This window comes from Drosophila serrata, unplaced genomic scaffold, assembly GCF_035046125.1.
Source record: "Drosophila serrata isolate PLE 108 unplaced genomic scaffold, ASM3504612v1 contig_382, whole genome shotgun sequence".
In the NCBI taxonomy this organism is placed as follows: Eukaryota; Metazoa; Arthropoda; class Insecta; order Diptera; family Drosophilidae; genus Drosophila; species Drosophila serrata.
In genome coordinates, this window is record NW_028257280.1 from 3,456,786 (window position 1) to 3,482,001 (window position 25,216).

A 25,216-nucleotide genomic window follows, 5' to 3' on the forward strand; every position below is an offset into this window, starting at 1 on the left:
TGGTATGTTAAAGGCAGCGGTATTTTTATTGCCTCTCGCTGAGGTATATTTTGGCGCTTCACCCACAGTCACACTACACACATTTTGCCAAGTGTTGAAATCGTTTTATTTTGCGAAATTCCTAATAAAACCTGGGGTTAAAAGCTTAGTGGCGTGCAAATAAGCGAGGATAATTTCGCCCGAGCTCTGAGTGTCTCGTTTGCCGTCATTGCCTAACGCTAATAACCTGTTTTTGACCTTGGACAGCATGGAGCGTCGTCGCTTGCACATGAACAGCCCCATGGCCGACTCCACGCGGATTGACGCTTCTTCCATGTGAGTGTGGTGTGCCTGCCTTATCCGCATAGCAGGCTTAATAAAAGTGTTCTTCGTTGTTTTATGATTCCAGCGGCAAACGCCCCGTGCCCAGCAGCTTTATGGCGACACTAAGTCCCTTAAGGCGGAACAGCGTGATCAGCAGCAACGGCAGCCGGACCCCGGAGGAATCGCTGGCCAGCCAGACGATGGCCACGAGTACAGCAGGCAGCAGCAACAGTATATCTAGACAAAAACTGAATCTTAGTCAGTTGGATCCAAGGTAAGAGAGCGAGTTGTCCATAAGGATGCATGTTACGCCTGATAATTATCCTCCTATTTGTTTTTGTTAGGACATTTGCCGATGTGCACAGCAGTGGCCTGACCTCACGCATTGCTGCCTACCACGAGAATAGCCTTGGAGGACGCGGCAGTGGCAGTGGTGCTGGTGGTTTGCAGCGCAGTATGTCCGTCAGTAACCTCTACAGTCCACTGTCGCATTCACGACGGCCCGCAGCCCCACCACTGCCCTACAAGGCGAGTGTTCCAGTGCTCTCGCTGACCAAGATTGCACCGCCTGAACGAAGCTTTTATTCCGGCAACACACTGTCTAGCCTGATGCGATCCAACTCACTGGTCGGTGTGGGGCTCAAAACCAGCGATCAGGAGCAGTTGTCGCGGGAGAATCGACCCATTCTGCATCCACCACATCCGCAGCACGAGTGCGAACCCACCAGAAGTGTTCTGGAGGAGCTCAAGGAAATCTCGCGGAAACGCATTAACAGTGGTGTAAGTTTGCATCGTGTGGGGTGCAACAGGAGAGATACGAGCTCAGGTTTCGGTTACTTTCAGGATACACAGTCGGCGCATGACTTTACGAAAAGAAGCTGCCAGCGAGAGGACTTTGTAGACCTTCATCAGCAGCACCATCAGCATCACCATCACCAACACCAACAGCATCACGAACTGCATCGGCTGCAGCAGCAACAGCACCATCAGTCTTTCAAAAGACAGCGGGAACTGACCGTCGCCGTTCCCCTCAGGCACAACCTGACCTCACTGCCCGTTCCACCGCCGGCATTGCAGCATATGTACTCCAATGGAGCGATTTCGCCCCGCCAGTCGCCGGAGCAGGTGGCCAAGCGTCGTAACTGCAGTTATAGCAACGATATTGCCTCTTCGCTGAGCTCCAGTCTACGGCACACCAACAAGCGGAAACTGTTTGACATGCGGGACAGCTTGCAGCAAAGCCATAACGAGTCCGCCGCCAGTACCAGTTCGCCCGAAAATTCGCCCAAGTCAAAGGTTCAGCGTAAGGTAGATGCTGAGTCCATCGGCAGGACCCAGAGTATGCCCATTCCCGCTGTTCCGCCTGTACCACCAGCACGGACGATCTCAGCACCTCCCGCCAAGAGCCACAGTAGTGAACATCGCCCTACGGAGGCTATTGTTCCGCCTGCCGCACAGAAGCCGAAGCTTACCCTATTTAATGCGCGGCAGCCAACGCAAACGACAGGTGATCGGACGCGTCAGGATCTCAACAGCCCCGACGTGGATGCCGGGGAGTATGCCGGCATACAGTTTGTGAAGCCTAAGCAGCAGAACTCTATGCAGGGTGTAAGAAATCCCAGCGTGGAGCGTACTCAAAAGACCAAGCTGGCCATCATGCTGAGCGGATTGAAGGGCGAACTGTACCAAGGTGAGCCAGATGAGCCTGACACCACACTGGTGCCACCGCCTGCAGGTCTCCCAACGCCAATTAAACCCATCAGTTCGTCTGTTGTTACATCTAAGACCACAACAACAACGACAACTACCTCCACGACCACCACAACGACCTCTACGACCCCTGCCCAGACCATAGTTTCCTCCAACAAGCCAGTTATATTGAGCAACCAAGTCATTGTGCCAGCGGCTTCGACAACGGCAACAACCACGACTACAACAGTGCCAAAGCTAGCCTTTGGCGCTCTGGGAGGCATAGCAGCTGCACCAGCTCCGGCTCCAGTAACAGCTTCAGCTCCAGCTTCAGCTTCTGCAGCAGCTGTTGCTCCCTCTCCCAGATCTGACCCTGCAGCAGCACCAGCTCCCACTCCAGTCACCACAGACAAAGCCCCAGAAGCCGGTTTAGGAAATCAGGCCAAGTTTAGCCTGCCTGCCACTTCAATAGCTTCCGGCGTAACGTCAGCTCAGCCCCTTGTTACTTTTGGCAGTCCAAAACCCTCCACAGCACCAACACTGTCCTTTGGATCTACCACCACAACCACCAGCGCCAGCAGCTCCAGCACAGCAGCCTTATTTTCCGTATTTGGACACTCACCAGCTACTACTAATGGACCCACCGTAGGCGCTGCCACTAGCTTCAAAACGGAAACAACAAAGGAAACCACGTCTACAACTACAGCCAACAGCTTGGGAACACCGAACACAACTTCACTGACCTTTGGAACATCCACCGCTACGGCAACTGTCCTGCCACGCATTGCACCAACACTTAACTTCGGCCAGCCTATTGCAGCCACCACCACAGTGAGCACATCTCCATTTGGCACAGCACCGACAGCCAGCAGCAGCATGATAAGTCCACCGAAAGCCGCGCCAATGTTCGCCTTTGGACAACCAAGCTCAACAGCAAATGGCAGCGCAACTCCAGCAAAGCCACCGGCAGTATTTAGTTTTGGAGGCAGCACCACACAAGCCACCAATGGAGCGACAGAAAGCAAACCCACCTTTGGGGGGGTTTTCAATTCGAAACCGGAACCCTCGAAACCAGCAGGCATCTTTGGCAGTCAGGATGACACCTTTGGCAGTCCCTTCAAGCCACCAGCAGCTTCAGTGGCGACGGGAGCTGTCACGTCCACAGAGCCGGCCAATGCATTCGCCTTCAAGACTCCAACAACCAGCGCGACTACAACAGCCACAAATCTCTTTACCTTCGGTGGAGCAACAAGTACGGCCGCTAAGCCAGCGGAACCAGCCACTAGCCTGGCCTTTGGCCAAAGTGCAGGCACAGCTGCAGCCACGCCATTTAGTTTTGGAGGAGCAGCCACTGCTGCCAAGGAAACGAGCAGCAACACTGATGCTAACAAATCCGTATTTGCATTTGGAGGATCAGCAGGAGGAGGAGACAAGAGCTCGAGTAACAAGCCCAGTGCTGTGCTCAACTTTGGTGGAGGTGATAAGGCTGCTCCTTCGCCGGCTTTTGGCAGCGTAGCCCCAACGGTAGCTGCGGTGACACCAACACCTGGACCTGCCTTTGCTTTCGGATCATCATCGAAACCGTCAACACCCATGTTTGGTAGTAATGGAGCCACTGCTTCGCCGGCAGCCACAAAACCATTTGCATTTGGTGCAGTGCAGTCGACGCCGACAGCAGCACCTGCATCGACAGGAGGATTCTCCTTAGCTGCAGTCGCGGCTAAGAAGACCGAGGAGCCTAGTGGAGCCAACTTGTTTGGCAGTCCCGCGGCCAAGCCAAGCTTTAACTTTGGCGGAAACACCAGCAACCAAGCAGCAGGACCAGCAGTAGCATCACCAGCCGCACCATCTGGAGGCTTCTCTTTCGGCAAAAAGGAGCCGGCTGCCACTAATGTCTTTGGAAGTGCAGCGAACGCCAATACAGGAGTCGTGAAACCCACATTTGGCTTTGGCGGTGGCAGCAATGCCACCACTCCTGCTCCTGCTACATCGTCTGGCTTTGGAGGATTTGGAGCCGGGGCAGCAGCTCCAGCAGCAGCAGCATCACAACCAGCAGCGGGGGCATCCAATCAGAACAAACCCTTTGCATTTGGCGGCAGCACAGCAACCGGTGCTCCCACCGCTGCACCGAGTATAGGTGGCAATCTCTTCGCCAGTGCAGTGGCTGCCACCCAGAACCAAGCCAAGCCGGGAGGCTTTGCCTTCGGTGGGGCTAAGAACTCCACCAACTCCAATTCCACAGCCGGCAACGCTCCCTTCTCATTCGGCGGAGCTGCTGCTGGCGGCATTGCTTCGCCGCCCAGCAACCAGAGCATGAATACGGCCAAGCCGTTTAGCTTCGGTGGCGCTGGTGGCAATCCAGCACCCAGTGTCTTCGGCAGCCCAGCACCCCAGCACCCAGCGCCCCCAGCTAGCAATCCGGCCGGAGCCTTTAACTTCGGAGGCAGCTCCTCACCAGCCCAACAGGCGAATGCTGGGAACATGTTTGCCCCACCACCAGAGAATCGGCCCTTCCGCAAGGCAACGCGGCGGCTGCAGAAATAAGTCGGAAGTTTTAAGTCTGTGTAGATCGTTATTGTTTCGTTTAGGTACAATTTCTATTAATTTCTTAATCATTATATTGTGGTAATTTCAAAAATAAAGTTTGTATGAAAGTGTACACCTTTTTTTGTCTGGTAATCTTGTGAATTAAAAACGTATTTTAATAAGGAATCAATTGAAATAAAGGATTATTTATGCCCATCAAGCTGCAAGAATTGCTTATCAACATGTTACCAAGGACTATAATCTTAAAGATCCATCCAGTTTTAATAAAAATGCCAAGTCAGGTTCATGCTTGTATTCTTTACTTTTATTAAAAGTTTTAGAACTCTCTCTGCCATCGTTTAATCACCTCAATTAAGTTTCGTGTGGTTGTGGTGCAAATTGTGTGTTTTATCTCACGCATAGAACTTTCTTTCTTTTACAAAATGGATAGATGTGTTTGTGGTGTTTGTTTTAAAAAAATAATAACTTTAAAATTAATTAATTGTATGTGTCATGTGGACGTGTGTTTTGTGAGGAGGTGTGGGTGTGTGTGTTTTACATAAAGTAGCCTACAAATTAAATGTTAAAGCAAAGTGGCTGCCGCTGGTTTGGAAATTAAAACGCATAAATGTACAAGGTTTCGCTTAACATAATACATGGGTATTATTAAGTAAATTAAAGGGGTAACTCTTTATAAAATAAATTACAGTTTTACTTTGCCTTTATCGGTTCGATTAGAGTACAGAGAGAAGGAGATTCCTTGTTTAGAAGAACGGACCGAATAATGAACGAATATTCACGAACTTGGCGTATATAATAATTTATGTATTTATATTATTTATTAATCGATTCATATGCTAAATACGTAGTTTATGTGTGTATTGTTGTATTATATGTAGAAGTTGTAATGTAATGCATATTTTCACAAGTGTTTTTTATCCTTTTACTTTTTTACTTTTCTTGTTATTTTTTGAGTTTAAGGACACGCGACTGAAGTCGCCTTCGTTCTTCTTTTTTTTAAGTATAATTTTTATGCTGTCTTCTTTTTGATTTCCAATACAAATAAATGTAACTAAATTTAACTAATTCTCAGCTTGATCTCTTCCCCAACGACTTGTTGGACAAGTTCTATGTGGTCATCCCATCCCCCTGGTTTTTGTGCTACAAACAGAAACGGAAACTCGAATAAAAGTTGTCGTCTTCAATGGGGAAACACATTCTATAAACAATTGCTTGCCCCCAAAAGGGAGGTGGAGGCGCGCTCATATGTATGCGTATTCTATAACATAAAGATACAGGGTACAGAAATAAATCTTACAATGGAGTTCGATCCAAAAACGGGGGATAATAAATAGCTACAGTTACACAGTGTACACAGATAACGTAATATTGTGGTAGTTGGTAGTTGAAGGTAGTAGGTAGTAGGTAGGCTACACAGAAGCTCTTCTTGCCCCACCTTCTTGTCCTTTCCCGTAGTTCGTATTTAATTATATGTCGGAAGCTGGCGCAACTCACTAACATTGCTTGATTGTGTTGGGTTCCATATCCTCGCTTAGGTTTACAAAAACTTACTTCATAAATTATATATGTAAATAAATTGTTGTAAATTAGTTATATATTCAAGTATGTATATAATCGTACGAAAAATTGTTGCGTTCAGTGTTCGGTGTTGGTTTCAGCTTTCGCTTCTTCAGATCTGGCTCTAGCTCTGGCTCTGGCTTTGCTGGCAACTGGTCTGAACAATCCGCTGTAGTTTCTCTTGCATCAATCCCTCGAGGTCTCCTCACGCTGTGGCATTGTTCAGCAGCTGCAGCTTTACCTTGAGCTCAGCGAATGTGGGTCGCTTGGCGGGATTGAGGTCCCAGGCTTGGCGCATCATCTCGTAGATCTCCGGTGGACAGCCCTCCGGCGCCTCCATTTTGTAGCCCACCTCAACGTGCTTCACCACATCGGCTAATGGCTGCAAGGAAGTGAGTTTATATCGATTAATTTCTGATTTAATTTAAGGATAGTAACACTTACAATTCGAGGGTAAGGCACGCGTCCAAAGGAATAGATTTCCCACAGCAGTATGCCAAAGCTCCACATGTCCGATTTATTGGAGAAACGCTAAGTAAAAAGAATAGATATTTAATGCCATCCTTTGTCTACAGCAACAGGTCCACAACTTACCCCATTTTTCAGAGCCTCGGGAGCCGTCCATTTGATGGGCAGCTTGCCAACGTCAAGATTGTAGCATTCCTCGCGAGCCAAACCGAAATCCGATACCTTGGCCACACAATCTTCCGATATAAGGACATTGCGGGCTGCCAGATCGCGATGCACAACCTTTTTGGCTTCCAGATACTCCATACCAGAGGCAGTGTCGCTGTTTAAACAAGAAATTTGATTACAATTTGATAATGTTTAGTGAGATTTATCATAAAAAACTTACTAGGCAAAAATGATTTGATCCTTTTTGGTTATGTGCTGTCGTCCGCGCGATCGCAGGTAATCAACCAGTGACCCCTTGCTCATGTACTCTGTGACCAGATACAGGTGCTTGCTGGTGAAGACCAGGCCAATGAACTTGACCAGGTTGTCGTGCTCCAGTGTTCTGGAAGGGAACAAAATAAATTGAAATGTGGAAATGGAATGGAGGTTTAAAAGCTTAATAGAACGTACGTCATGACCGAGGCTTCGGCCAGAAACTTTTGCACGGCGCCCTCATCCTTAAGCATCTTGACGGCCACCTTCTCGTTACGTAATATGCCCAGCATCACGTCCCCGAACTCGCCCTTGCCAATGCTCTCGCGCAGCTGTAGCTCCGCCTCCGGTATAACCCAGCCCTTGTCCACGAAATCTTTGGAGTTGATGCAGAACTCTTGTTTACCCAGCTTGGGCAAGCACTTGATCAGCTGAGTGCACAGCCCATCCGCATCTGCCTCGTAGTGCTGTTGGAAATAGAAAAAAACCATTGCTTTATCTGACTACATCTAGACTTTCTCGTTAGGACTTACCGCCACCAATTGTCCCAGATTCTCAAAGTACTCCTCGTCGTCAATGGTCAGCTTATTCTCCAGATACTTGACCCGATAGTGCTCCACCTTGGTTTGAAAGCAAACGCAGAGCGTATAATCACCAGGGAAGTTTGTGGACTCGCGCACCAGGAACAATCCATCCTCCCGGGGCTGCAGGAGATGCTCTGCCTCGTCCCGCGTTATGCTGCCATGGAACCAGCTGGAGAGAAGAGATATTTATTATGAAACTATCTAAAATATTTAGCCTTCTGTTGACACTTACGGCATTGCGTTAAGCTTGACCTCGCACCGCGAACGACCTTGCTGGGGGGCCATCGAAGTGGGCGATAGGGAGGCATGATTCATGGCTGTGGTAGAGCCGCTGGACCACGCGCTATTGGCATTCACACCACCCGCTCCGCCACCACCAGCTCCATTGATATCGAAGCTGTGCAGCGAGGTGGACATGCCCGCTGATCCGCTTACCCCACCGACCGCCGCTGGCTGGGTTGCCTGTTGGCTGGGCTGGGTTGCAGTGTGCAGCAGCATATTGCTACCGTGCTGGCTGCCACTCAAGGCCAGGCTCTTTGGCGGCAGCGCTCGCTCGGCGCTATGGAGCGCCATTTGCGCCGCATTTAGAGAGGAGGACATCAGGCCCGATCCGCTAGAACCACCGCAATTGGCCAGCAACTGGAGATGCTGCTGCTGTTGCTGCTGGGCAACGGCGGCCACAGCGGCCGCGGTACCCGCCACCGGCTGTGATCCCGCCGAACCGGAGGGGACCGTGGGTGCGGGTGCAAACGTGGACAGTATGCTGTGGGACACCTGCTGTTGCTGCTGTTGTTGTTGTTGGGCTGTCGTTTGCTGCTGCTGCTGCGTCTGGCTGGGAGACTTGGGTGAATGATTGCTGGCGCTGCTGATTAAATTATGACTATTAAGCGCATGCGATGACAAATGCAAGGCGCCCGCCGCTCCCGCCTGGCTGGGATGCTGAAAGGAGAGCAATGTCAACGTCGAGGGTTAGGTCAATTTAATAAATACATATTGTATTGTAGGAGAGGGAGAGGAGCACCTACCACATTGTTCTCGCGATGATGGTGATGATGTGGCGGTATGCTGGGCGGTACAATGTGCGGTTGCGACTGGCTTAGCTGCTGTTGGTGCAGCAGCACCGCTCCCACCGCTGATCCTCCGCCGGCTGCCGAGACTCCACCGGCTCCCGAACCTAGAACAGCGTTCGGCTGTGGCGCCGGCCGCTTGTTGTGCCGCAGCGGTGCAGTGGGCGGCATTTGATGGCCGGTGGTCTGCAGGAACCATGGATCGCCGGCTGTGCTACCCGAAGCGGCCGCAGCGGCCACCGTCACCGAGGGTTGCGAGAATCCGCGATGGTGTCCAACGACCGTGGTTTGTCCGTTCTGGGTGGCCGTTGCGTGGCTGTTCATCGCCGAGCCGGTCGTTAGGGCTTCTTTCGGTGGCGATGCCTTCCTCAATGGTCCTTGCTTGATCTCAACGGTGATCAGATCGCCCTCGCCGGAAACCTTACGAGAGAGGGGTTCCCGTTTCTCCTTCTCCTCCACCAGCTGCTGCTTCTTCGTCAGGCTGGTCTCCTCTCTGGCTAGGGCTTCCTCGTCTGCAAGAATAGAATATGGAGTGCGAACATTAGCTTGTTTCCATTTGATGATGTTATTTGCTGATAAATTGAGGCCAAAGCAAAAGCATCTAATCTTATCACACCCACCACGCACACACACACTCATTTTGACAATGTTATCTTCATTAATTATATTATTTATGCCCAATGCAATCAGTTGTGCAAATATGTAATGAATTTTATGGCAATTCACGTAATATTCCAATAGATTGGATAGAATAATTGCATAACTCGCAGATTATTAAGATTGCTTCATAACTTTTTTATATGGAACTATTCGCAATTATCATAGTGAGTAAATATAAAAAAATATGCTTTAATAAAATAAATAATAAGCTTAATGAGACTGTTAAGATAAGATTATAAACATATTCATATATTTTTGCTTGCCTCTTAATGATCCTGAATGTTGTTTTCCTTTAGATTTATAATTCGAAACTGAACAAACTCATGGATTGAGAGTTTATTCAAATCTAGGCAAGTGAGAGATTGTGATTGAACCATTAAATGTTATTTTAATGGAAAGATTAAGAGCTTTAGAATGCAAATTCGGAACAGTAAATATTCCTTCTCTTAAAAGTTCCTTCTATTCTATTCTTGGCTCTTTATAAGACCTTATGACAAATAAATACCAATAACAGACATATGGTTTATAAGATTATTATATGATTATTAGCTTCTGTCACATAATCTTGCCATGTTGTAGCCCTGATAATGAAAAAATCTGTCTTATCTCTGCAATAAAAAGCATAGAATGCTTCACACACACAATCTCTGTACTTGACTAGATTTCAATATACACATTTCTTAGGTCTCCCGATCCGAGCTTCGTTTCCCAAGATAGCCAAAGCTCTCGTGATCGGGTCTGGAGGCTAAACGCACGTTTATTTAATCAGTGAGTGAATCCATAAACTAGCTGCGATTGCATAAGCGACTATCGCTTTGGATGCGCAATGCTAATTGTTGGTCAACACACTCCACACTTCACTCCAGTGACTCAAATGGACACAAATGGCATGCTAATCGGGGTGAATCGAGCGAATCCACTCGCCAAATGTAAAACATTTGCATGTGACAGGCATAATTAAATCCGTTTACTGCGCACTTTTTACGAGGTTTGAGCTACTGTTTCCCTGGGACACGATTACGAATTCGGGATGAGTCAGTTTTATATCGTTTTAGATCTTTACACTAAGATTTAAATGTACTAAATACTAGTTTGATTTTCAAATAAGAATATAAAATATAAAATAATTAAGAGGTTCTATCTATTCCACTTTTTATTGGGTACAAGTTAAGAACTTCTAGTACACATTTATTATATGCTTATAATGGAAACACGTTATTATATAAAGAGATCATCCAAATATTCAACATGTTCAAGAAAATTTCTTGCAGTATTCCCAAACACTCCCAAAAAAGGTAAATGGTCTACCAGGTTTTTTTTAACATTCCCTTCCTCCCCTTGAACTTACTTTACTTGTAATTGTGCTGTTTTAGGCAATGATGCCTCCATTTTCAGCCAGCTTAATTTCTTAATTTTATGCAAATTTCATTAGCGAATCTCGCTCGCTCTTGGCGGAAACGCTTTTTGCATATTAAATTCTCATTCTTGTCGCAGTCATTGGGACGTGGATTTATCGTGGGAGTGGGAGTGAGTGGGCATTGTTTAAATTGCGACAGGTTGGCAGTGGAGGAGGAGGAGGAGGAGGAGGAGGAGGGCACACGCAGGTCAGTTTACCGCTCTCAAAGGCCCCAGACCTTGCCCGTAAATTATTTAGAGTCACATACATACATACATCCGCCATTCGCGAGGAACTGGAGTTTCGGTTATCATTGTGGCCAAAATTGGCTTAGCATGACTGTTCGAATCAGAATCAGAATCCGAATCCGTTCAGCAATTGCAGTCAGTCATACAATACATATACAGTCACAGTCATCTCTGGCTTCCTGTTCGCCGGACGAGAGCTGTCGGAACTTTGAAGTCACGCCCGCAGACAATAGTCTTTATATTTGTGTACTTTTCGTCATCGTCGTCTTATTCTCCTGATTGTTCTTGGAATTTAGCACTTCACTCCGTTAAAGATAAATCGAACTTTTAAGCTTATATTAAAAGAACACAACTAGTCTCCAAAGAACAATATGCATAAACCATAAATTGTAATATTTTAGTCATTTTAAAAACAAGAGAACTAGCACTAATGAGCTTAAAAAATTGCCATAGCTAAACAATTTGTATTTGCAGTTCTTAAACAATTTACGGGCACTTAAAGTAAAATTAAGGCTGAACAAATTGTGTTGTAAAAACTTACATAAACAGCTTAGCTATGCATCATAGGAAACTTTAAGTACAAACAAAAAAATATACAAATAAATATAGTTGGCTTTTTTTTATTTCTTATAAATTGAGTTGCTTCGAAAGGGATCAAAGTCCAAGGATTTCCATTCCAGACTCGACCTTGACTCAGAGAGAGTCCTAAGATTACCCTGGAGCTCCCTTTCAGCCTGCAAATCTCCCTTAAGTCTGAGTCAGAGAATGAATATAAACAAAGCGAAAATAAGCCAGAAGATTAAAAAGTTCGGATACCCTGGAAAAAAGGTACTTGCTTACTTCTGAATTACTATTTCTGTATAAATTCTAGTTTATTATTTTCCAATTTGTATTCTTGTATCTTAAATACCAATACAAATAGGGTTTTAAGAGCTCTTACAGATACATATTATTTAAAAAGACTGTCAATTCTTAATCCCTACTCATTTATTTGCTCATCTCAATTCATATACCCCCTAAAGGATAAATTAAGCACCCCATTTATTGAGACACTTCAGAAACCCTCCAAGATATATAAAAATAAAATTATATTGCCTGGGATAAATGCCGGTTATAGTCTTATGTAAAAAAGCAATACCCAATGCCCACTCGAGCTGTCATCGCTGGGAGTGACTCGACTTACTGGCAGCCTTTGATTAGTCAGCGGATGGTGACAGGCCAATTAGTATACACTTCCTTTCTCTCTCACCTGCCCCGCAGTGCTGCTCACCTTTGCATGTGCGTGTCAGGGAGTTATCGACAGGTATATTACCTCATTCACCTGTAGCTTTGGCAATGCAAATACATACTACCTATCAGCGAGCGTTAGTCTTGCGAAACCCTAAACAAAAACACCGCAAATAATTAATATCTAACACTAATAAAGTGTTTTGTTGGCCAAGAGGAATTAAAGAATGCCAAGCGCCACAGAAGCGAGACGAGCATAAACAACCATAGTTTTTTTTTGTGGAATTTGTAAACAAAAAGGTGAGTAAATAAAAGAAGGGAGTGGAGGAGGCATTTAAACAGACAGACAGGTGAAACACGCTCCTCAAGCACAAATCAACTGCTCTCAAATGAATAAACAACAATTGTATACCTGGCGAGCAGATGAGCAGCAATCTTTGTGTATTGTATTTACATATTCAAAATATAATAATAATCATAAAAAAAAGGCACAAAGTTTATTTAACGACAACGATTTATCTGCCGGACATGAGTGCAAAAAGCGCTTCTAAAGGTTCGCCAAAAAGTGCAAACAATAAAACTGAATGATTCATTGGCAATTGGCAGGCGGCAGTTCAACGCACACACTGCGAGTACATATACTTTTGCAATGCACTGTGGACTGTATACTGGTTGTGGGTGTTGAGCAAAGTCAAATGAAATGCGCAGCAGTAACCCGACTGACTCTCGATGAGGTAATATTACTAATTAGCCAAACCAGCGAGCAACATGCAGTGCGGATGAAATTGTGTCAAAAAGAATCAACTTTAAATATTTTTTGGGGGCTAAGCACATCTTGGTTTTATAATAGAATTTGTTGGATATTTGATATTGATGTTATAGGGTGCGGCTGTGCCCTTTGAAGCTTGTGAATTTTGTAGACAAAGCTGGCCTTAAGTCATCTTAAAACAAATAAGGCCCTACCTATAATTGCAATGAAAATATAACTAATAAATCAAATTACTTTCAAGGGCCTGAGAATTAATTTCATTGTTTCCTATTAAAAAAGTCCTCCATTTTAATCAAAATTAATTTTATTAGACTATGAAACGGACACACAACTTATTCTTTTTATTATACAGAGTTCTTTGGCGCACAAAGTAGTTTTATACTCATCACACAAGCGACTAATTTAGTCTCTGGATTATCCCGGAAAGCAAATGAAAGCTCTAGAATAAATGTTATATGACTCTGGAGCAAATTGGGGAGAAGTGGCAGCAGCAGAGAGAGAGAGAGAGAGAAAAAGCATAGTTCAACACCTATAGAGGTAACAAGTACGTGAGAATCTTTTGTATTGCTTCCTTATTGTGTGTGACTTAGTGCAGAACACACACAACACAGACGGTAAAATATAACAAAGAAAAATCATCTGACAAAGCCGAAAGTGCAAATACACTTGCAAAAATACTCATATTAGACGCTTTATTTAAAAAATTATACTGTAAACTTGATAAAGATAATGTAAATACAAAATAACATAAGCAATAATTTAAATAATCATAAAGCATTCGAATTAATTGTTTTTTTTTCGGATTAAACAAATATATTATTGGCCCTGAAAGACATAAAATATGATTTTACTTAAGAAATTGTTTTCCAAAGATCTTTGGTTAGCAAAAACTTAATAAGAAATCTTTACAATAATTTATTTTTCATATACCTAATAAATAAATTTATTGATAAAAAAAACCTAATCTTGTACTTCGAGTATGACTAAAATTTCTTTATAAACAAAAGACTGAGTCAGGGTTCCAGTGAAAACAATTACAAGTCTAAATACTTGAACAAAATTATCTAAAAAAGTTAAGCATAGCCTTTCCTAACTAGAATGACTAGATAACTTAGAAGACCTAGTATATTCCGTTTTTATATTAATAATAAATGCAATGTTTCATCGCCATCAGCCTTTGCCAATTTTGTAGTCTAATTGCACTACCGCAAGGCGGGGTATAAACATAAACAAATGCAGATATATAGTAGAGCAGCAGGAACTTGGGGGACCTCTCTCTCACACTATTTTCACTCAGGTGTAGAGCGGATGAGATGGGTGGCGACAGGTAAATATAAATACACACAGCAGACAATCATTTCTGCACAGTTGCCGGTGGCGGTGGTGGTTCCTGCTTCATTGTATTTTGTTGCCAGTTGGAAAGTGCAAGCCGAAAGAAAGGTAACCTTAGTCAGTCAGTCAGTCAGTCGCTGGGCTTGGCCAAAAGGGAACTGAGCAGGGAGGATTTGGAGCTAAACAAAAGCCATGAATGGAGATGGTGGTGGTGCTCCTCGTCGTAGTGAATGGCGTGTGATGGTTGAAATTTGCATATCGCATGCAAGGCGATGAGCAGCAGGAAAACCGCAAGCAGGAAGAAGGAAGACACTGGGAAAAACTACACTTGGGACAGAGAGAGGGGCCTCCCCCCCGTGCACATTCATACATTGCTTCATGTACCTGCTAATTACACGGTTAGCTGCTTCATGTGGCTGACCCTGAACAGAGGTGGTTTGCTGGGTGGCCCAATAGATCCCTTCTCCTAATCTCAGCGGGTCTTGAGACTGCCACTGGACACCACCGCTGCTGGGGAGTCTTGTCTTGTCTTTTGCCACTTATTATTGGCCAACGGTTAGGTTAGGCCAAAATCCAATACTCTGCTCCAATGTCAGCGAGCGGAAAGAGATTCGGATGGTTGCCATGGAGCAGAGTGGAGTGGAGTGAAACCCAATCTGCAGACCGAACGCTTGCAACACCAGGCCGCAACAATTCGGAGCAGGGCTGAGTGCATTTTTAAGGTTTGCTTAGAACTTAAAGCAGGTCTTATGGGATCGTCACTAAAAGTGGTATACCTTAGCTTTATCTTTATTAGAGAATTTATAGATAAATAAATAAATTCTTGTATCTCTTTGTACTAACCGAACCACTCCTCGGAACTGGCGATGGGCGGCAGTGATTGAGACTCCTGTCCGCGTTGCTTTGTCCTTTTTTCCTGGATATTCCCAGGAGGAAGACTTTTCTTTGGTTTGCGGAGGCTCCGATTTGGTTTTAGCTGCCTGGAACTTACGATGGGCACAGCGTAGGAAATTCAGCAGACGAGCATCAATGGGCGGGGCAGACGACTGAGCAGAGGCAGCAGCATTTGAATTCGGCGTGGTGGGAGTGGCCGAGCGACCTTGAGATGGTGCATACTTGTCACAAAAGTAAAACTCCCGCCGGCGGGATGGAGCATAGGCAGCACTTAGGCTGCTACACAGTAAAATAGGCTTGCGACGCGCCCGGGAAATCACCTGCCCACCACTGTGGGTGGCGTGGGTGATCCCTGCCTCCTTATGGGTGACGCTGCTTGCACTGCGTGAGAGTCCAGCAGATCCACAGACTGATGCCGCGGCAGAACCCTCTCGGCTCTGCTTGCACCAGTAGATATCCTTGCTGCCAAAGTAGTAACGTCGCCTGGTGTCCTGCGATCCTGATCCTGTACCCCTATGACCCCGGCTCACAGCCGATCGATTGGATCGCTTGCTGGCACTGGCACTGGAGGTTGTCTGACTGCCACTGCTCGTCTGGGAATTGTCGCTTTCGTTGTTCGAATTGGAAGCCGATACCGAGGATTTTAGTGCCCGTTCCGAGGCAGACGATCCTGCTGCACCTGCTCCTCCATTGGCAGGTGAGGGCATGAGGTACGAGTTGGACTGGATGAAGACGCCATCGCAGGTTATCTTAATTGTAGTCACCATGTTCCGGCATTGCGTTCACATTCGGTTTATAGTTCACGTTTTGAGTGGATCTTTTGGTACTTAATATAAATCTATGATTTGTTTTTGGTTGAGCAATGACCTTTGGATTCACTATATCAAAGGAATATTTAATTTAATTGAGATTAATCTCCCTAAATCATCTCTCTGAAGATTTCTTATTTAAAAACCCAAAGTAAATAATACTTTATTTTATCCCCAAACCCAGACTTTCTAATTTTAATAGAAATCTATTATTTTGAGTATGAAAAAGATAGTTGCCATGAATACCATTGTTCCTGCACAGTAGCAAGCAGCTAAGGCAAAAAGCAACAAAAAATCATTGCCCCGCCCTCTTGGTAGAACTAAAAACGAGGCTAATGCCCGGCTTCAAGTGGACAAAGCCCGGCAAATTGTTTTCGTTGGTAATAATACTAATTAAGGTTCTGTAAGCAGTTCGAGTTGGTATCGGGCCAGCATCGATAGTGCTAGCCACAATGGAACCAGTCAGAATCAATAGGGAAGCAACCGGGGCAAATAATGGCAAGAATTAAAAAAAAAAAAAAGCGCAAATGGGAAATTTCTAAAAAGAAAATTCAAGCTATATAAAAAAGAAGAATAAAAGCAAGGCTTAGAGAGATAGAAAAATAAAGGAAAACCAGAAGTAGTAGAAGAAATTGAATTTATTCCGAGAGGGGGGTTTTCCGTCATAGTTCTTTAATAAATAATAACAACTCTTTGACTTTTCTGTATATATCTATTACTTTATTTTATTTTTTGTTTGGTTTGGCATTCCTCAGCAAACCAATTCGCCACATTAACGGTTTGTCGTCAGTTGCCTACTGCTCTTGGCTTACTGAAATCGCCGACAATGAGCTTTGAGTGCTCCACAAACAGCGAAAAACGTTGGCTGGGCCAAAATCAGTTGCCTTTATTTCTCTGGGTTGGGAAAACACGAACGAACGAGATGCCTGAATTGAATTGGAATTTACTGAGGGAGCTCTCTGGAGCCACATATTGTGCAAATAATTTGGGCGTGGGAAACCAGCAGAGGATCAGGCAGAGAAAGACCTATTGTCTATTTTCTCGGTGGCAAGTGGAAAATGTTGGGAAAGTTAGAAGATGAAAAGATATATGTATATGTATATATTTGTTGTAGCTGTTGTTGGGGATCAAGATGGGGTCTTAATTATTTACCAAATCTTGGGAACACATATTAAACAAGGGGATTTGAAACAATCATATTAGTATATGTTAAGTAAATAAATCAAATAAATCAGTTGCATGCTGGTAATAAAGTCAGCTTTAATTAGATATTCTGATGCTAAAAATATTAACGGAATATGAAGTCAACAAGTATAAAAACTCTTTATGTGGCATACGAAGACATACTGTAAAAAACCATTAAAATTGTTGAGGTAGATCATCAGTGAAATTAGTACTAATCAGATTTCTTGATTGAAAACTGAAATAAATACTGCTTAAGCTTTTGAAGTTTTATTATATTGATTCTAGGAAGTAATAATTATTATCCATTGTCTCAATTAAAAATGTAGTAAAACTTTAAAGCCTCCGCTTTAAATAAAAGGAAACAAAATAAACAAAGAACTTGTTATTAAATACAAATGACTCATCAAAAATATACTAAACTTCTGATTCTAAAACGTTCTTCGATCGTTAAAACCCAAGATGAAAGGAAGTTATATAACTATTCTTTGTTCTGTTCTTCCTGTCTCATAAAAATATGCTCTAAAGCTATAACATTTTTCTTTGTTTGTGAGTCAACTTTTCTGGATAACTTTTGGGGTTTTACCATTCCTAAAAAAACGAACATTTCGAAATTCGAGACATGGAAATCTTTCATTTGCAATCCCCCCACAACTCACTTTCTTCTCTGGCAGGGCCAAGAGAGAACTTTCCTGGGCAAATGTCAACCGAAAATTAACTATGCAAATGAGCCGGAATTGGGCACGTGGAAAGTGATTGCCTATCATGACCCACAAAGGTGCTGGCAGGGCCAAAATGAAATTCTCTGCACGGAGAAGAGAGTGGGAAAAGCGCTCGGTTGCCAGACCGCCACAAGAAGCGCACCCAAAAAAAGAGACAACACAAAAAACTAATTAAATAAAACAATAACAGAATTATGTATGACACAACGAGTTTGGGCTTTGAGTTGCCGTAGCGGCTGCTGACGAAATGCTTAATAAAAATGTAAAAAACCAAAACAAAATCACAAAATAAAAGCCAAAAATCTACGCTGGCTGAAACAAAGTGGGCAATAATAAGAGGAGACAATAAGAAAAGCCCAAAGAAAACAAGAGAAGACCTAAAGACAATGGGCCTGGTTTTCGGTGAGCATTTGCTGGTCCGGATATCCTCGGAATGGGTTTCGATTTGTTTGGGATCGTATTGGATCGGTTTGATTGCCGCCGGCGGCATTACCTGTTGCATATAACATTTTGGCAAAAAGCGGCACCAGAGTCAAGTGAAAGTTTTCCAAAAAATTAAAAACATACCCTGCCCCGAAACGGTAACCGTAACTTGCACAAAAAAAACCCAAATTGACAGCAATTTATGTTAGACAAAGAGCATTTAGCATTCACCATTGCGGGGCCTTAATTAATAATTTAAGTTTTACAATTGTTTCAACGTGCCAGGCACGCATTAAAAGAAAATGAAGAGAGTCCAAGCCGAGTCCGAGTCCGAGTCCGCGTAGAGAAATGAAAAATGAAATGCGCCATTGGCTTTGACCAGGTGGAAGAAGGAAGGGGCCAAGTTGGTATGTTGGTAACTTGGCAACTTGGCAACTTGGATCTCGGAGGGTTTCTCAGCTCGTCTTCACTTATGTGCAGTGAATGGCAAATTGAATAAGTGGATGGAAAACACATAAAAGCCGTGTACAGAGCCAAGAAAAACATAAAAAATTGTTTCACGCGTCTGCAGTTTGAAGTTGAAGTCTTTTTTCCCCCTCTTCAACTTTTTGGTTTTTGTGCTTTTGTCCACTTTCACTCGGTCCAGCCAAGAGCTTAGCTTGGAGATATAAGTTTCTGCCAAGACTGGGACTCAGCCTCGGACTCGCTCAGGATGACGTTTCGCGCGGATTGGTTTCCCATTGAGAGTCGCGTTGGCGAAAACTAGTTACAGTTTAAGGCTCCGGTTTTTATCTTTTTTTGTTTTTGTTTCTTATTTTTGTTGGCCGATTAGAGCGGCGATGACTAATGCGCTGGAAAATTGAAAATACCTTTTCGCCGCTCGACACGCCAGGCAGCCAAGCCAGCCTACAATGTCTCGCAGTTTTCCTGTTTTTATTTTGTCAAAGTCGAATGTCTGCACGTCGCCAAAATTAGCGTCCAAATCGATTGGCAAGAGAGGGGTCTTAAGCCGGAGTGATTCATGCAATTTTGGGATCAGCCGCGGTTCATAGTCTAAGCCTGGCTTTGGATTAAAATGTGCAGTTAGAGAGCGAGAAGAATGGAAGAATGGCGAAGAAATTGCAGTAATGGTTGTTGTGTTTTGCAGGAGAGGGAGAAGAATTCAATTTACACAGAGACCTGGGAAAACAATTAGCACTGTGTGATTGAAGTTTACTCGGGGGGAAAACCTCCTGGCAATTGCAGAAAGCTGGAGGGGAGAGATGGGAGTCATCAGTAAGCCAAGTAACTTTCATTTGAGACTTTCAAACTATCAAATATGCAGCCGTGATCATCTTTAGGGGAACGGAGCACACGCAAAAAAAATAAATAAAGAGGCTTCCAAATGGTAAATTACCAAATAGGGTATTGACTTGCCAATTAGATGGTTTTTTGAAAATGGTATTAATTAAATTCCACTTTTTTGGATCGTTGGATTGTTGATTACTACAACTTGAATTTTGATACTTTGTTTCAATTATGAAGACAGTTGTTCATTTGTTTTGCAGTCATAAGCTTTTTAACCAGAACATCTATGGTTTCTTAATCACAGGTAAAAGAGTTAGAAAAATGTATGCTTTCCTTTAAAGTCACTAATCACTTCACCTAAATCTTCAATCTATTATTACTTTTATAATTTAAATTCAATTTTATATATTTTTTCCTAAACATATTTTGCCAGCAGTCTTTCAAACATCTGTGGTCTATGAACGTTATAAAAACTAGTTGAAATATATATCCCCTAAATAGCAACTACATTTAACATCATATTCAATTTCCTCTCTGCATGCCTTGAGCAATATTTCGAAATTAATCACAGACACACATTCAAACACTGATTGCTGCTAATGCCCGATAATGCTGACCCAAACCCATAATTAAACGGACGTATCCCCGAACATGGCAAACAAATCAAAAAGCCAAAGCATACAAAGGTCATTGCGCCACCAAAGCCAAAATCAAATCCAAATATCTCTCATAAATGTAGAGATTTTGTATCCATCATCTACTCGGAGCCACAGGAAGCTCACATATTCGCACTCTGCTTTTGTTTCACTTTCTTCGCGCTTTAACAGTGTATTTATTTGTGTGATAATTTGCATAAATCACTTCCTTCAGGGCGTCCCAAAAAAAAAATTATTCGCGCTTGTATAATTAATTATTACAATAGCGAAAAATATCAACAATTCGAATTCGCACGTTACATCACGATGGGCAGCAGCAACGTCTGCCTTTTGTGTTTTGCACTGAATGGATTATTATCGGGCGGCGGCCACTTTGCATACCACCGACCGTCATAATTTATCGTTATTATGAAAATATGTATATATTTATATTGCAGAAAGCCAATTGCAATCGATTGAAAAACAAACAACACACGCGATTCGAAGTTCTGCGCATGCGTGGCCACCGATTTTATTATTATTTTTTCTCCCTCTCGAGTTTCTTGCGACCGCGCGCCTCGCCTGCTAGTTTTCAACTGAAAATCGCTGCACGAACTTGCCGCTCAACCTGAGTCATGAAAAGCAACAAAATAGAAAGCCAACTTTGGTGCACCGAAAATTGTATACCCTTGCAGCTTGCAAATTCATTCATAACAATCTATACATTCGAACAAAGTGCTTTAAAATTTCTTCACCTATCATTTAAATTGCATACATTTAAAATTCAAATTCTTAAACAATTAAATTATGTCATAATATATAATCAAGTCTTGGAGTTGTGTAAATACAGTATTTCAAGAAACTGTTTACACACTGAAAATTAAAAATATTTTTTTGACTTTGCATGAAAAAATTATTAATTATTATGTACATTGAAAATGGGCAAAGTTATAAATTGTTTTTCTTGTATTTCCAAGATCTTTACTTTATATACTTATAAAAACAGAAAGAAGACAATCTGCAAAGTTTCATTTCAATAACTTCAAAGACAAACTGAGACACTAGTTTGCTTAGAAACATGACCAGATCGACTCGTCTGTTGATGCTGATCAAGAATGTACATATATACTCCTATCATTGCTTTGCAAACTTCAGACTAAAACTATAATACCCTAGAGAGTATAAAAAAACACAAACCAAAACCACGGAGCGCAAGAGAGCGTATTTTTTAAGCTCCACTTTTCTTGTGTATTTGTGAGCCGGCTTCTTCTCTGGCGCTTGGCTTTATCGCATGCGATAAAATCCAGGCAGTATCATGCAATTTCTCACCTGCAGCGCTGCATTAATGGCTCCCGGCAATTCGATTTGCCTTTTGAAAGCTTTTGGCAGTGTAAATGAAATCAAAAACATGTGTGTTGGCCAACTCATTAGGCCAATTTTGGCATTTCAAGTCTTTGCAGCGGCCTGGCCAAAAGTAAGTCACAATGTGATCGCCAATTTTACACAGAAAATAAAGTTACAAACTTTAAAACCAATTACATTGCTTTTTTTTAGGGTATACCAGAATTCCTATATAAGCTAAACATATTTCCCATTTATCATAAATTTTTCGACAGTGTACGTTAGTGTCATCGAAGACTGAAATGAGTCCAAAGCGATCGCTGCTTCTGAAACACACACGCTCCAATATCACTCACTGCAGCTTGTGACTGTGGATCGATTTCCTTTCTGTTTCGTTTATTTGGTCTAATTGCTGCCGCTGGCCATGTTAATTAATTTCCCCATTGTGTCGGATTCCCCCACTCCCCCTCTCCGAATTTTTTTTTCCTTTTTTGCATGTTTACTTTTCGTCTCCATTTCCAGGCAGCAATTTGCTGCTGCTGTCGAATCGAGTTGTTTGCAAAAATGTAGACATCAAAATGTTTATTGTTTCTTTCTTGCAGCTTGCTTGCAGTTCGTGATTTTCTTCGCTTTTTCTGCTCTATGGCATTTTTTGCATACTTTGCCGAGCCAATTAGCATCGAAGTGAAGTCGGGGAAATTGTAGATAGAGAAAAGCAGCCAGAAGGAGATTTCCTGACGTCACCACTACCACTACCACAAGTACCATTAGTTCTCCCGGTGTGGAATTCGCAATGTAAATCCATCCACTAGCAAGTAGATCAAAGCGAGGGCTACATGGGTGCTAAAAATACTCGCAAAGAAACATAAACAAACAAAAAACCGGGAAAAGAAACTCAAATTTGCTAAGAAATTATTTGCGGAACAGCGAAAAATGAGAGCAGAAAATAAAAATGTTAAGAATGCCAAACACACATAATTTATCAACCAGTTATTCTAGATAAGAGATATCAGTTGGGCTTTAAACGATAAACCAGATTCCATGTTTCATATTCCCGGCCGTACTCAAGAAGTTTGCATTTCGTGCAGCCTGTTTTTGTTGGATTAAAAAATCAGTAAAAATAAATAAGATTAGAGAAGGAGGTCCAAAGCAAAATGATATATGCTTATTCAAAGATCATATAACTATAGTTAAGGTTCAGACAGAATATACACAAATGATTTATTTTTAGATGTTCTGGTAAGAGACACAACCTTAAAAGCTAATTTAACAGGAAAGTTACTTTGATCATTACTAAAGAGATTATAATTTCATCTAGACTGAAGTTATCAATTATAATCATACATATATTGCAAACTGTTTCAGAACTAAATTCAGTAATTCACAGCAGCTTACTAACGGTGTATTGCCCATTGGGATAAACTTGCAATTACTAATTCCAATTAGCATTCCAATCAGTCTGACTAGACCACCAGCCGTACAGTGGTCATGCAAAGGCGTAATTAGCACAATTGAAAACGACAGATACACAGTGATGCTTGCTCGCAATAAACAGTGAGCGCCAGAAGTAAGTTGAACACGAAATGCGAAGCTCAAACCAATGTGAAAAGTTCACGCAATACTGACCTCACATACACACAGACGCAAAATGAAAAAAGAAAAAAAAAAAACAAGAAGCCAACTTACGCACACCGATACAGTTGGAGTATAACGCCCACGCATGTTGCAATATACAAACAAACAAACAAACGGGATACAGAGAGAGACAACTAGAGAGAAAAATGTGGGAAAAGGGGAAAGGGAGCTTTGTGGCGCCTACGTGTGACGTCAGCGCACGAATATTTTGCCGACGACGCAAAATGCTGACCAGAAACAACAACAAAAACAGCGGACACCGAATACGAACTACTACGAACGGAAATCCATAACAAAAACTACGATGCGCCACGCTTCGGTTATTGCCTTTAATTACTACTGTGGTCGCTGTTGTTGTTGTTATTCGGTGCAGGCTTTTGTTGTTGTTGTTGTACGCATTGGTCATTCATGGCCCGTTTGTGTATATGTATACGTGTGTTAAGCTTAAGACGTGTGTATGCGTTCGCGATTCAAAAAGCCACAACAACAAATTCGCGCCGCAGAGTTGTAAAACGTGTTTTTGTTTTCGCTTTGAATTGGAGGAACCCAAAATGCGTAGTTTTTTGTGCTTTTTATTGTTATTATTTTTTTCATGTTGTTCGTTATTGTATTTTTGCTTTCGTTTTTTTTTTATAAAGCAAACTAGTTGACCTCAGACAACAGCGATAAAAATACAAATATAAAGAAGCTGCAAATATAGTGACCCAAAAAAGGAAAACAAATACACTTGGCAAAATATGCACGGGACAAGCACGGCACAGTGAAGCCTATAATTATGTAAATAAGATATAAAATATATATTCATAAAATATTACCTAGCAATTTAAGTATTCAAGAATATTATTTTTTAAATCATTAATTTTTAAGTAAAAAATGTCCTTTTACGCACAGTACACTTTTAAAGCAGTAACTGTTATAGAGGATTTACTGTAATTTTTTTGCAGATGCCAAATGTTTGAATTTATATTTATCATCTAAATGATGAGGCAAAGATTTATGCAATAATATTTGTTTGCTTTTTTATTTGTTTTTGTGGTGGATTATGCAAAGGTATTTTCAAGATGTTTTCTTTATTTTTAGCTACACCTTATTATTAACACAATTGTGTTATCCTTTTTCCGCAAGCTTTCGTCACTTTCACACCCACACACACATACGCACACTCACAAACACAGCGACAAGTGTATTAAGGAAGCAGACAGCGCGACGCTGCAAAAAAAGGGCGTTGGGCGGAGTCCTTGAGTTCGGCTTTCAAAAAACATTTAGAGCAGGTGCTTAAAATAAGATTAACCAAAATGCTTACCGAAATTTATAAGATGTTTTCCTGCGTTTTTTCAGCTATTGTTGTTATTTTCTGTTGTGCTGCTTTGCTGGTCTTTCTGCCCTCGTTGTTGTTGTTGTTGTCTGCTGCTGGCTGGAGCTCCCCGTTAACATTCCAATCCGACGCTGGCGTCGCTGCTAACGTCGCATTAGCCACATGCACATTTCATTTGAATTATCACGCATATATAATATGGTGTATAATATATTTATAAACATTTGCACCACCTTTCCGTTTTGGTGCCTTCCTTCCATACACACACACACACACGTTAACACTTGCACAAGCACTAGCACTCACACACACGCACTCCTTCTGACCAACAACTGGCTGCTGGTTTTGTGGAATTTTCGATTCTATTCTCCGGATCTTTGGCCGTCCTCCGTTCAAACTTATGCATATTCGCACTTGCAACCGTTTCAGTTCAGCCCGAGCATGGCGTTCGGTTCGATTTTGGATCGTCAATCAGTCCACAGCACGGGCAATATTAATTTAAACAAAAAAATTCACACGAGAGCAGAGCAAGATGGCCGCATCTTGGCTAGTGTTGTGCAACTCTTGAATGTTGGTGTGACCAGGCGACGGTGAACCAAGAATGCTGAGAGGGGATGCCGTTGGCTTTTTTATAGCTAGTCTTGGACAATTACTTAAATAATTATTCATAAATGCTTTAGTGCAGGGCTTTAACGTTTATTAACTT

At 42.7% G+C, this 25,216-nt stretch overlaps 2 protein-coding genes across 8 annotated transcripts; one reads left to right on the plus strand and one right to left on the minus strand.

Moving 5' to 3' along the window:
• The first annotated feature begins 22 nt into the window (after positions 1–22).
• LOC110186722 (uncharacterized) lies at positions 23–4,651 on the plus strand. Its single transcript, XM_020955993.2, has 4 exons — positions 23–315; positions 389–577; positions 648–1,083; positions 1,147–4,651. Exons 1-4 carry the CDS (start codon positions 248–250, stop codon positions 4,534–4,536), a joined length of 4,083 nt encoding a protein of 1,360 aa, XP_020811652.2. The 5' UTR covers positions 23–247; the 3' UTR covers positions 4,537–4,651.
• Positions 4,652–4,821: 170 nt separating this feature from the next.
• On the minus strand, positions 4,822–25,102 carry Csk (C-terminal Src kinase). 7 transcript variants are annotated; one of them, XM_086840466.1, is made up of 10 exons: positions 20,541–20,835; positions 15,111–16,039; positions 8,594–9,147; positions 7,801–8,507; positions 7,518–7,737; positions 7,183–7,451; positions 6,953–7,114; positions 6,691–6,886; positions 6,541–6,627; positions 4,822–6,478 (listed from the first exon to the last, which is right to left on the minus strand). In XM_086840466.1, exons 3-10 carry the CDS (start codon positions 8,957–8,959, stop codon positions 6,302–6,304), a joined length of 2,184 nt encoding a protein of 727 aa, XP_086696592.1. In that variant the 5' UTR covers positions 8,960–9,147; positions 15,111–16,039; positions 20,541–20,835; the 3' UTR covers positions 4,822–6,301. The 7 variants fall into 7 exon arrangements, with proteins under 7 accessions (XP_086696592.1, XP_086696589.1, XP_086696596.1 ...); XM_086840463.1 differs by having other exon boundaries at positions 20,267–20,821; XM_086840470.1 differs by having other exon boundaries at positions 20,716–20,817.
• Positions 25,103–25,216: the final 114 nt, after the last annotated feature.

Excerpts from the sequence above, each read along its gene's own strand:
- LOC110186722 (XM_020955993.2), top strand. The coding sequence starts at position 248 with ATGGAGCGTCGTCGCTTGCACATGAACAGCCCCATGGCCGACTCCACG. Across the intron at positions 316-388 it reads CGGATTGACGCTTCTTCCAT|CGGCAAACGCCCCGTGCCCA; the intron begins GTGAGTGTGGTG and ends TTATGATTCCAG. Across the intron at positions 578-647 it reads CTTAGTCAGTTGGATCCAAG|GACATTTGCCGATGTGCACA; the intron begins GTAAGAGAGCGA and ends TGTTTTTGTTAG.
- Csk (XM_086840468.1), bottom strand. The coding sequence starts at position 8,959 with ATGAACAGCCACGCAACGGCCACCCAGAACGGACAAACCACGGTCGTT. Across the intron at positions 7,738-7,800 it reads GTCAAGCTTAACGCAATGCC|CTGGTTCCATGGCAGCATAA; the intron begins GTAAGTGTCAAC and ends TCTTCTCTCCAG. Across the intron at positions 7,452-7,517 it reads ATCTGGGACAATTGGTGGCG|CACTACGAGGCAGATGCGGA; the intron begins GTAAGTCCTAAC and ends TATTTCCAACAG.